The sequence below is a fragment of the Diadema setosum genome, chromosome 4 (genome assembly GCF_964275005.1).
Source record: "Diadema setosum chromosome 4, eeDiaSeto1, whole genome shotgun sequence".
Taxonomy (NCBI): Eukaryota; Metazoa; Echinodermata; class Echinoidea; order Diadematoida; family Diadematidae; genus Diadema; species Diadema setosum.
Genome location: NC_092688.1, coordinates 18,462,712 through 18,475,970, shown reverse-complemented (window position 1 = coordinate 18,475,970; position 13,259 = coordinate 18,462,712). Strand labels below are relative to the sequence as shown.

General features: G+C 36.6%; 1 protein-coding gene across 1 annotated transcript in view; it reads right to left on the bottom strand.

Annotated features, from left to right (window-relative positions):
* LOC140227667 (small G protein signaling modulator 1-like) overlaps nucleotides 1-13,259 on the bottom strand; it is a 169,734-nt gene that overhangs the window by 64,189 nt on the left and 92,286 nt on the right. Inside the window, exons 9-10 of the mRNA XM_072308083.1 lie at nucleotides 7,536-7,669; nucleotides 1,183-1,227 (exon numbers count right to left, since the gene is read on the bottom strand). Of these exons, the coding sequence (XP_072164184.1) occupies nucleotides 1,183-1,227; nucleotides 7,536-7,669 (179 nt within the window). The remainder of the gene's footprint in view (nucleotides 1-1,182; nucleotides 1,228-7,535; nucleotides 7,670-13,259) is intronic.

Here is a 13,259-nt window from a genome sequence, read left to right as displayed (position 1 = left end):
AATAATTTGTTCATTTCAAACATTCTAATCACTTGTATTTCATTGTATTGCTACATGAGTTCAAGGTGAAAAAAAAACAACAAATCTACAACATTCTTACTTGTGCTACTAAAATGACACAATTTGATTGAAGGAATTTACAATGCTCTCACAAAGTATCTTTTCTTTTTTTCCATTCCTTCTTCTCCTTCCTTCTCTTTCTGTGTGCTTTGACTTCAGCCTGTTTTTTTTTTCTTATTCCTCTTCTTCTTCTATATCACTTTTTTCCCCTTCACTCCATACAATGCCTAACACTCAAGTAAAGAATCATCCAGGCATTTCCATACCAATATGTCAAGGGTCGTTGTTCTTGCTTTCATTTAATATCTTCTCTCAACGGCGTAGGATGTAGAATGTATATGATTTCATTGCACAAAATGCAACTTATCAGCTTCTTGATCTACAAACTTATCATAAAATGAATGGTCTATGAAACACTCATACATTTAGACAAATGGGGAAAAACAAACTTGACTTCAAGATATGGAAAAAATACAACAACAATAACAACAACAAAACAATCAGGCAGATGACCAAAGATGGAAAAGTTTATCACATTAGCTCCACCTGAAAAACACAGACATGATTATGAAGGAAATTGTAGAGGGAATAGAACTAACTGATGATGAGCTATAGGTTTCACTTAGCCCAGAATGAACCACATAAGCTGTAGGAACCAAAAACCCACAGGAGTAATTCCTTCACAAAATGAACATGATGGTTAAGGTATGAATGGAAACATCTAACCCTGTCCCAACTAATAAAATAAAAGGAAGAAAAAAAGCATCAAAAGGAATATGGGTATACCCATGTTGACTGTTATTACACTGTTTATCATGTGTAATCATGAGTTAACAACAGTCATGGTAACCAGGTTAAAGATGGCCAAAGACAGGAAGAATCAACACACCTAGTAAAAGCCACCACCCAAGAGATGCATCCAAAAACTAAAAAAAAAAAAAAAAAAAAAAAAAATCATGACCGAAAACACTGTAGAATGATCTCATCTTGCATTTCAGTCATGGGGTGTTAGCCACATGGAAATGTACAAAGCTGAGGTTAGTTGAGCATTCCATAGCTGAGATTTTAGTTCGATTCAGTTTTAGTTTGGTTGTTTCCAAAGTTAAGTATGGGGATACTTACACTTTCCTTTTCCCATTCATTCGCATGAGGAATGAGTACGAATTCCTACATCAAAACACAGGGGAGGGACCATTAAAGGGAAATGCACACAGCCGAATGAACAAAATGACACATCAAATAAATAAACACACAGAATATTACACAGCACATCTACAGCCACAAAATGCATATATAAAAAAAAAAAAATGTTTCTGATCATCTATGACAAGCCACACACAAAACATTTATCAGAGACAGTAACAGAAAGAGATGCATTTGCTCATCAGATACATTTTTTGTTCAAACAAGTCAGAATGTTATATTGATAAATTAAATGTATTCAAATCTTCATCACATTGTCATTTCTTAAATACCTTAATATCTTTGAACTAAAAATAAAACTCTATAAATACAGAAAAGCTGTCACATAAGACATGTATGTTACAGCCTTGAAGAAGGTAGCTGTCATAGGGAAGAAAGCTAGAATTTCAGAATTCTCATGATAACTGGTGCCAGAATGTTAACACATGGCACTTTTTGATATATGCAGAAATGTTTGATATTTTAAAGTGTATTAATGTAGCTATGAACTGACTATATAGGTATGTTCGTTTGAAAAACCACCAAGACTTGATGAACTTTAAGCCTAAGAATGCCATCAAATGGCATTAAAAAAAAAAACCAGGATAAATTATGTGACATTCACTGTCAACTATGCCTAATTTTGCATTTGAAATTGCATGCTCCTACTGCTAGTCATAAGACACATTTTTGTAAATGATAAAAAAATTCAGGTTTTTATTTTCCACACATGCAAACATTGAAATGATGCCAAAAGAAAGATTTGAATGCCTTCTGTTGACTGCTTTTCATGACAGAATGGAGCTTATTAATTCATCCATATTCCATCACAAAACTGTGAACAAGACACAAGATGGTGCATAGGATGTAACTTTACTACAGACACCACCTCATCAGTAAAATTGTTGTTACGGGCAGCACTGTCGTCAACATGAACAATGTGGACTTTCTGCACAGGGCGAATCATGGATATATGTTATATATACCTGACCACAAAGATACATCAGTAATAATGTAAAGTAATGAAGCACACTTTAGATATCTAGAAACAAGAAATAAATCATCATTTGCTCTATGCATATTCTAATGTAGCACGTGATTGCACTGACACGATTGCGCAGAACACGTAAACAAGTTTTGGGGTCAGTTTTGATGTGGGGTTCAAATCCTCTGCATGACGTGAGAAGAGGTCTTTGTTTGATGGTTATGGCAAATATTAGTCATTGCATTTGCCATATTTTATAATATCTGTAAGTCACAGACTGAATGGTTGTACTGAGTAGTTCCAACTGTGCTGCGAAGCACGTCTTGGCGTTGCCCTGCACAGAAAGTCTCACATTCGAGAAAAATTGACAAAATGAACAGATGTGAATAGGCATGTGGAAAACCTTTGAATATAAAAACCATTTCAACATCTACATGTATTCACTCGAACACATTACAAGGGTGCAGAAACAGCGAGCACTTCAGTTCACTTTGCACTGATTTTAACCTGAATTAACATTTTGCACAATTGGGAATGGTATAGGCAGACAGACAGAAGAAAATCAATCATCTAATCTACACGAGAACATCAAATCATTCATTTACAAAGAGAGCTAAGAGCATTCCAGAATGTGTTTCATCAGAAAAAGCTAAAACAAATTAATAGGATTGAATGGCTTCTAACAACTTACCTCTATACAAATCTTATCAAGCATTGTGTTATTTTGTCAATCAAGATTATGGGGGACACATGAGAAAACTCTACACTCCATGCATATCTGTGTTTTGTTCGACCGTTTCATATCTTGCATTACGCAAGACATGAATGGTTGCATGCTGTCAGATCATGTACTGGTAAGTGGTATGTGATGGAAGAGAATTTTATGTTCTAGGTTGTGGAAAAGAAAATAATACGTATGATGGGAAGATATGTCTGTGCTCTGAAGTGCATGGATCATTTCATGTACATGTGGTCATCTTTGCTTCTTTTTTGTGTTTATTTCATTAAAAAAATGTGAGTGATACAAAGTCGATTGGGTCTTGGTGTTAGTGTTGTAAAATATTTGCACTGACAGCAACTTACCACGATTAAATTCAAACTTGATGCTCACAGCTGATTGTTTACTACATGGCTGTCTACATGGTGACCCACTATTTAAGCTGCAATTGTTCAACAAAAAAAAAATGTTTTACATAAAGGGCCCCAGATTTTCAATTCTTTTTTTTGGGGGGGTGGTGCATGGTTTGTTGTGTTTCTCCACCTAGCACAGGAATCGTTATACGACATGTAGCACGACGAGGCGAACTTATATATAATTTGAACCGACGGAATCTAGGTTGTGCAGTAATCCTTCATGAGAACGTGATTGATTCACGTCCATGCCGCCCAGGGACAAAACAGCATTAACCAACGGGGGTGAAACATCTCGCCGAGTGTTTACCGGCCCGTGGCAATCGGACCTGAGGAGTCCTGCACGGAGAAGGGGGCGCGCGCACGGCTCGAGGCAAAGCACATCTCCCCCGGTTTGCTGGGTTACTGGGCCACGGTCGTGACACGATGCCACCGTGATCTGGGATGCCCTACTTCAAGAGGGGCCGGGCATGCCTGGATGCAGGTCAACTCCCATTATACGGCTGGAGCAACCCACTCGAGGATTCCCGTAGCTTGGGATGGTTTATGAAATCTCACACAAGTTTCATATCGGCGAGAACTTGGTTCTCCAATTCCACGCTCTTCTCACCTACTCCTACCGAAACCTACCTAAGCATAATTGACATTGGGGTAAAGTTGCCGCCCCCTCCAATTTTGTATTAAAACAATAAATGCCAGATATTGAAAATACAAGAAAACTAATTTCTACAAAAGGGGAGAAAACACTTCTGACAATATGCATTTGCATTTATGCTCAAAAGCACAATTGCTGGATAATTCTAAATATTAACTGCAATGTGATATATGATATACACCAGTATCTGCAGTTGTTGATCATATATATGTTTACAGCACAAAATTCACTGCACGGTCTATCATTTCTTAATAACATCAATCAAAGATTTCTAATGAAGAGCTGGGTAGGACAATCTTCAGTCGATCGTTATTCAAAAGTTTTCATCTTTTATTTAACACATCTACTGATAATTATTCTGAGCTCATTCTCTGTCATTCTATCAAAAAAGAAAAAAAGAAAAAAGGGGGAAGTGAAAAAAACAATCCTCCAAACCCATTTTGTACAGAGGATAAATGAAAATGGTAAAAATGAGACTTTGATGATTGGCAAATAAATACCCTGTCACTGATACAGAGCAAATGTACAAACCCCATCGCATTTGTATAAAACCACCCACTGGAATTACTTTGCAGATTTGTAACTACTCTTTAATAAAAATGTCTAGGCATATTTTCTTACACGGATGAACACCTGAGGATTTTTTGTTTTTTTGTTTTTTTGTTTTTTTGTTAAGGAAAGAAAAGCACCATGAGATCAAATTGGTAGGAAAAAAAAAGATATAGATACTCGCATGTATGCATGTATTTTGTGAAAGAAAAAAAACATAACAATGTTAAGAGTCTACCGATGCGTGGGTAGATATGCAAACCTCTCTACCCCCCCCCCTCCCACATCTCTGTGACATTTGGATCTGATTACTTCCATTTTCTGCCTGCTTCCTGCTCACAATATTGGCCCAATATGAGCCAGTTGTACGATCGTTTGTTTCACTGTGTTTCTCTCTCCCATCGTATATGTTTATATATATCATTTTCATTCTCTCTCTCTTTGACGTGGGCACCAGTAAAGGCGAGACATGAACAAAACATTGGATCCTAATGAACACACCAAGGTCTGTGGACTGCAACAGAAACATAAAATATGTAAACTTTTCATCCCATTCCCCCCCCCCCCCACCATCAAAAAAAAAAAGATTGATGCCTGAATTGTTGGAAAATAAGACTGTATTAATGAGGGAAAACAACAAGCTGGATTCAGTTCCCCTGGACGAAAATATTTTGTATTTTGGGTGCTGCGTAAGCCTGAAGAACTACAAGATTGAATGATGGATGATTAGGATCCATCAAAACATGCACGCCGAGTCTAATTTGAAACTATTTGAGGGACATGAGCACTATGGAAGGACATATTGGCAGTAACCTTGCATGCAGTATAGGGGAAAAAATGTTTGTACTCTAACAACAAGTCTTTACTCAAAACGTGGTAGAAAAAAAGAAAAGTTGCAATGTTATTGATCGAGACGGGAAAAGAAAAACCTAAAAGATTCATACTAGAAGGATAGGGTCTGTTTTGTCAGAATTTTAAGTAACTGCTACGAGAGCATGCATCAGAATATTTCATTTTACTCATTGCTGGTTGTCACTTGAGACCAATTAGAAGGGCGCTAAATCTGTATGGTTTCCATGGCAATTTCTTCCTGCCGATTCTCACTTGATGAAAAATTTCATCAAAGTGTTAATCTGACGCTGGGCGAGCTTGCAGGATGATGAATCACTTCTACAAAGGAGTAGAGAGTAATTTCAGAACTATCACGGCACCACAGCTGCCATAATATCTGTTTGCTACAGAAATTTAAGCAGGATGAACAAAACGAAAACAAAATAAAACAAAACAATAATCAGACCCAACAAGGGAGGGTGAATCTACACACAGTAGGAAGAGCTTTATGATGAGAGAGAAAAAAAAAGGAATATGCCGCAACAAAATTCATCAGGGTTCCGTTCGACTGTTAATCACCGCGGGTAGTGTGAGAAGATTTGGACTGTTGCTCCAGTCTGAGGAGAAGCAAATGGCATTCTTGTCCTCCGACGAAACATATGGTTAGCCCTTTTTTCTCTCCTTCTTCTTCACCTTCCCCGCTGCTGCCTGTTTCCTGCGGAGAATTATCGACGATTCTGAATGCTGCGACTATAAATAGACGTGTTTACCACATTTTCTCACCCCGCATCTCGACGCTCGCCAGAAAATGTCATGATTCTTCTTTTTTTTCAATCCCTCCTCTCCTTTCCCTTTTAAAAGTTTCTTTCATTTTCTCGATTTGCGCTCTCTCTCAGTTCGTCCTTGCTCCTTTCTGTCCCAAAATCTCTTTCCTTCTCTACTCCGTCATGTGTATGTGTGACTTTCTGTGTGTTTGTCTGTCTGTTTTGTATTTATCTGGCTTTCTAATTAGGAAGAGTGGGTTGAATGAATTTTTTTTTAGATTGATTTGAAGAAAAAAAATGTGAATATATTACTCAACTTCTTGCTTGAGTTGAAGAGTGTGCTCAAACTTGTCAAACTTGCTCTGATTTGATGAGAGGTGATTTACAGGTAATCATGGCATTTTGAAATTCAATTCATGTAATTCATGCCTCATAGATATCTCTCAAGAAGATATTCATCACACAGCCTATTATCTGATTTGCTAGATTACCTGTCGAATGAGCTGCAACTTTTTCCTTTCTTTCTTTCTTTTTTAACATGCCTGAAGCAAAAACAACAAAACTTCACAACTACGGAGATGCAAGAAGACAGTATGATTTATTTCATGAAATGTATTGATCTGGTTGGTACAAATGTGGAAGATGGGGATTTACACAAAATAGTCTTTTGCAGCTTTGCATGGCTGATAGGTTTTTAAAAGCTCACAGGGATTGATGTACACATTGCAATGTATTCCTACAGTAAAATCAGGGTCACTGTTTGATGTTGACACTAAAAAGAACTGCACTAAAACAACTACAATTCTTTTGCCCTTTGAATGATGAATGCACCGGTGACTGAGCTAATGAAATAAAAAGCTGGATGGATTTATACTAATGACTGATTGCTTGTGACAGGGACTTGTTATTAATGGCAGCTTATATGATATCTGCTTTTGTAAAAAGAAATAATTGATTTTGAATTCACTTGATTTACTGACTGAACAAGCAGCATAAATGAGTGGTAAATGGGTCAAATTTCTGCTCCATTCCCCAGTAATCTGATTGATTGATTGATTGATTGATTAATTGATTGCTTGAGTGAGTGATGAGATGATTGAACAATTGATTGGTTGGTAAGTTGATTGACTGATTGAGATGATTATTTGATAAAGAATTGATTGACCATGGGGCATGGTGATGCACTGTATCTGATCAGCGAAAAGGATAAATCTAGTCATGGAGCATAGCTTACCAATGCTTTTGGCAACAATCACTTTATGAAAGGAATCACTGAAACATAATCCTAAAACATCTCAATTCTAAATAGGGAGGATTTTTTTTTTTTTTTTGTGGAGGGGGGGGGGGGGGGCTGATGGGGAACGGGCGTGGTCTTTACCTTCTGTCACTCTCCGACTCTGTCTCCTCCACCCCGCCCCCGTTCATGAGCTGGTTGGGGGTCCACTTGATGGTGAGATGGAGGGCTGTCTGATGGAGAGATAGGTAGCCAGGAATCTGCTCGATGTCCTCTTTCTGGATTGACAGAACGAGAAACCAAAGGAACAAAAATACATAAGGAGTAAATGCCTAGATGTGTTTCATGGAATGTATGTTATTAATATATATATATATACATACATGTACAGTCAAACCTGTCTTAGCGACCATTTGTGTATAGCGACCACCTGCCATATATGACCACTGAAATCAATTCCTTCCAAGAGAAAAAGCATGTTAAAGAACCTGTTTATAATGGCCACTTTTTTGGTCTCCCTTGGTTGGCCACTATAGGTAGGTTTGACTGTATACAAAACACTTCCTCTTTGGTGTGTGTACTTTTTCTTTTCATTTCATTTCATTTATTCATTTATTGTAAAATACATTGAACATTAGCCTCCACTGGCTAAAAATAATTTGAATGCAACAAATAACATACATGGGAAAGTGAAATTATGAAAATAATAAAAAAAACTGTGTACATGCTGCATGAATACATAAAGAATCTTTTTTAAAAAAAATGGAATGTCAACTTCTAGGACACTTACATAGCGATCAGATGAGAAATAAGAATCATGAATAAATTAGGAATACGGAAGAGAATAGAACAGGGCATGTAATGTAATACCAGGAAATCGAGAGAGGGATTTCACCACAATTTTGGGAGTGGTACTTTTCACTAGCACATTTATGGGCAGAGAAATCAATACCATTCAGTCATTTTCAGGAAGCAATATTAGCAATCCTGCATTTAAAATAAAAATGCTATAAACTTACAAAAAAAAAAGCACCAAGAGTTTAAGGTACCATGATTTTTCCCAAAATAATTCCACGATCATTTAGATAGAGCAGACATTCACAGTACCAGTAACTAGTTACAATGTACTAGTACATGCACAAAAATCAGTTTACATTATACAACACCTCAGAATGATGTCGAATTGTGATTGGCCAAGAACATGTCACATGACATTAGTTACAATGTAATAGTACATGCACAAAAATCAGTTTACACATGTGCACGAGTATGCTCGTGTGCTTTACACATGTTGTACCTGCACTGCTACATACTACAACATGTAGACGTGCACATCACATTCTGGATGACAGCTAATATTTTCGCATGTTATTAACCCCTTGAAGACGAGTCCCAAGTATACTCGGGCAAGTGTCTATGGGGAAATGCAAGTTGTAGCAAAATCACCCATCCTCAATGGGTTAAATTCACTAATATTTTCGCATGTTATTAACCCCTTAAAGACAAGTCTCAAGTATACTCGTGTAAATGTCTATGGGAAATGCTTGTAGTAGCAAAATCAGCCCATCCTCAGCTAATTAAATTCACTAATAGCATCTGACTCTTGGCATTTCTGAAAATAAAAAAACTTGCAAAAAACACATGATATATACGGTTATAGTTTAGCGAAATATAAATGATTTAAATCAATGCAAATTTTTTATTCCCTGCTGTGAAACTCTCTTCAAATTGTAGCATCACCTGTTAATTCTTTCAGTTTGATAAGGAGTTGAGAGCATGCAATGGATAGCAATACTCAATCAATCTGTAGTACTGGAGGCATTCACAGATTTCACAAAGACAATAAAACTCTACAGCAATGATACAGCGAAATATAAATGATTTAAATCAACGCAATTTTTTTTATCCCTGCTGTGAAACTTTCTTCAAATTGTAGCATCACCTGTTAATTCTTTCAGTTTGATAAGGAGTTGAGAGCATGCAATGGATAGCAATACTCAATCAATCTGTAGTACTGGAGGCATTCACAGATTTCACAAAGACAATAAAACTCTACAGCAATGATACAGCGAAATATAAATGATTTAAATCAACGCAATTTTTTTTATCCCTGCTGTGAAACTTTCTTCAAATTGTAGCATCACCTGTTAATTCTTTCAGTTTGATAAGGAGTTGAGAGCATGCAATGGATAGCAATACTCAATCAATGTGTAGTACTGGAGGCATTCACAGATTTCACAAAGACAATAAAACTCTACAGCAATGATGTAAAGGAGGGATCTCTACAGCACACAGTGATTAAATGTCAACAAGCCTCCAGCACATCCTCTCTCTATCCATTCATCCATCTATCTGTCCATCATTTCTCCCCTCCTTCCATTCTTCATCTGCTTCTCTCTCTTTTTTTTTTTTTGCTTGATAACCCTTCATTATGTCTTTGTCTTTGCATATAATCTGCCTGCTTTATTGTTCTTTCTTTTGACCACTCTCTCTCCCTCTCTTTCCATCTACTGTATACACCTTATATTTAGCAAGTCTAAATTTTCGCGAATCGGGACTTACGACGATTTTGCGAGCGAGTTAAATTCACGATTGTGGAGTACTGTACTGAACGGAGAAATGTATATGTGTGCATCACATTCATAGCGGGATCAGAGTCATTATTTTCGCGTGTCTTTTATTTCGCCAATAGCACTTGACTCGCGAAATTCGCGAAAATAAAAACCCCGCTAAATATTTGGAGTATACAGTATCTATTCATCTATATTCTATTCCTCCCTCCATTCCCAATCTGCTTAATTTTGCTTGGTCATTCTTCTTCCTTTATTTCTGTTCATTTGCATATCATCTGCTTGCATTAACTTACTTCATATTTGAAAAAAAGTATTTTGATGTTTTCACAAAATTAATTTCACTGATAATCTCTGCCTGACAAGAAGTTACCACATTTTGCAACAGAAGAAAATTTCTTCCACAAATAATGTTTGTTATTTAATAAAGTAGTAAGTGGGTCAAACTGCCACTGTAGCTGATGAAGAAACTGTGACATTTTTCCTATTCATATTCATGTATCAAGGGATACATATATATAGAGTACTTTCCATAAACTAACATCTCTAAATGACAATGTGATGTGAGCACCAAGTATTTAAAAAGACTACATATAGCACATATTCGTATCATATATGATCAATATAACATTATTATCATATCACTACATTGATGTTTAATAAAATGTAGTTTTTATCAAACAATTCAGCCTGTTTCATTTAACATGATCACTGGGATTGTAGCCACAACTTTCACAGTAAGTATAAAAGGAATATGTGAGATGTACTCATTTTATCACAGGAAAAAGTACAAAATAAAATGAAAATGGGCAGCAGTGGCTAAAACTTGAAAGTAATTTTTTTTTCTCTAATCAAATCTTTGAAATCTCGAATAAACTGGAAATGCCAAAAACACTGACAAAATTTATGTTATGGTTGAAAGATACATGAGGGTTGTTAAGAGAGTCCTTATTTCTGGTCAGCCAGCTTACAGGTTGAACCAACAGCTTTTAAATTGTCTGTTTGGCTTAGGTCAACTAGAGCTATGCACTGGTGAAAATATGAATGCCACCGCACTGATGCAATACTTGCTGTATGGTATGGGGAATATTTATTATCATCCGGGCACAACTGTAATGAAATGAGCACAACGCTCTCCATGCAATGGAAATAATTTCAAAAGGTCATTCGTCTTGTTGCTTGGGTCTCGGCTGTCAGGAGACGATAATTCAACTTCTCTGAGATGTCTCTATGTAATCATCCTGGATATAATAAACATCCCCGCATGATGAAAAGGGAAAATGACAATTTTTTCTGCTTTGCACGAAAAAAAAAAAAAAGAAAGTGGAATTCCATACAATGTCCATAGATCACAATGCAATTTGATAAGATGAGGAATCAAACAGATTGGAGAAAGTAGTGGGCTGATGATGTCATCCTGTTGCCAAGCAACAGTTGGGGGTTGAATAAAGACTGACGTTACCTAGCTTTTGCTGAATTGTATTGGTTTCACCTCATTCAAAAAAAAAAAAAACAATTTTTTTTCTAAGTTTGCAACAGGCTGTCTAATCTACCAACTCTCAGCATCCAACACCATTGCAACTGCCAGTTTTACCAGACATGTTGGTGGTGGCTGGTGTATAATTTCCATTTATAAATTTGAAAAAAAAAAAATCTACTTCATGATGTGCTTTTGGTGATGATTTTCAAAAATGTTCACCTCAAAATGCTAAAATTGAAATAATGAGTATGAAAGGATGTAGTCTGGAGATTGAAATTTCTGTCACAGATCAATAATTTCTTGGTTTCTTGTTTGTACTGTGGATGAAATGTTGCAAGTGCCTAAATCATATAATGTTACGTACCCTTCAATTTTGCAATTTAAAAAAAAATGCCGATGCACTGCCACAAATGTAGGGAGGTACCAGCAGATGTAGATATTATGACTGTTAAAGTCAATTGAGGATATTCACAAAAATTGGTCATAGAGGCATACAGAATCATGCAATCTAAAATTACACTTGACTACCATATGGCAAAGACAAGCACTTCCAACTTGATAAAAACTTTCACTGACACACACACACACACACACACACACATACTACACGGGAAGGCATTAAGACTATAATACTGACCATGCACCTGCACTTACATCACCTTGATGTTGTATAAAGCTGAATTCATTCCTTAAAGATTACTCATGTCATAGGTATGCAGGAATTTACATTAAACAGGTTGTTGCAGACACCTGTTTGTTTGTGTCTATACTCTCCTACGTGCTTGGTTGTATCAAGGAAGTTGAAGAGATGGAGTAACGACAGAGTTATTCCCTTTGATCTATGTTCGAAGCCGCCGCTCAAAAGTATTTGAAGCATGTGCCATATAGGATCTGCCGTGCCGATACGAAGACAATTGACTCGTGTCTCATTGCATAATCACCAGCCACTTTCAAAGGAAGATATGTCTTTGTGATGGTAATTACTTTTCACTATCCCTTCTTATAAAAGCTAGGTGGTACAGACACGAGGATGCGTGAACAGAAATTGAGGAAAAAATGCTGAAATGAAAATGAAAATTACTCAACTGGGCATACGCGGGCACTAATCTGATATATCTATCAATAAAGAATTATACTTGAAGATTATTACATGTTAACTGAATAGGTCTATAGCTTGTTAGGTGATCCTCAGAGGAAGAATATCCAATGATCAGAATACACAAGCTCACTGGCCTATTTCTAGGCCAGTGAGCTTGTGTAAGCTATAGTAGGCTGTAAGCTATAGACCTATTCAGTTTTATTACACTGTAACTTATGTCTGAAATACACAATGACATCAGAAAAAACAAAAGCACCAAAACCGAATAGGTCTATTCCATCCACCTGCAATCCTTGATTTGTGCCACTACTTGGAATGCATGCAATGCATTACTTGTTGCTATGTCAGGCAAGCCTCAGGCAAGCTTTCTGGCTGTCAGGAAAGGCTTTAGCCATAAAGGCGTGCATAAGATTTGAATGTGGTAGTAAACTTGTCTATTTTTCCAGTATTGAAGGGAATTATTAGTTGGGTCACTCTGTATCTTGGTTATAACTGGCTTTATCACAGGGCTAATGTTCATGGTTTGTAATCTATTAATGGTCCAGAATTGCAAAGTGTTGATTGTATTGCCATTTCAAAAGAATGTAGATTTCCAACCATCAATTACATCTATTTATAACATATAGCATGGATTAGCTACACAACGCAATAAAAATGACATAAGAGTTCTGATATTTCCTACTAATAACTGGCTCTCTGCCTGAGTGTTTAAAATTGTA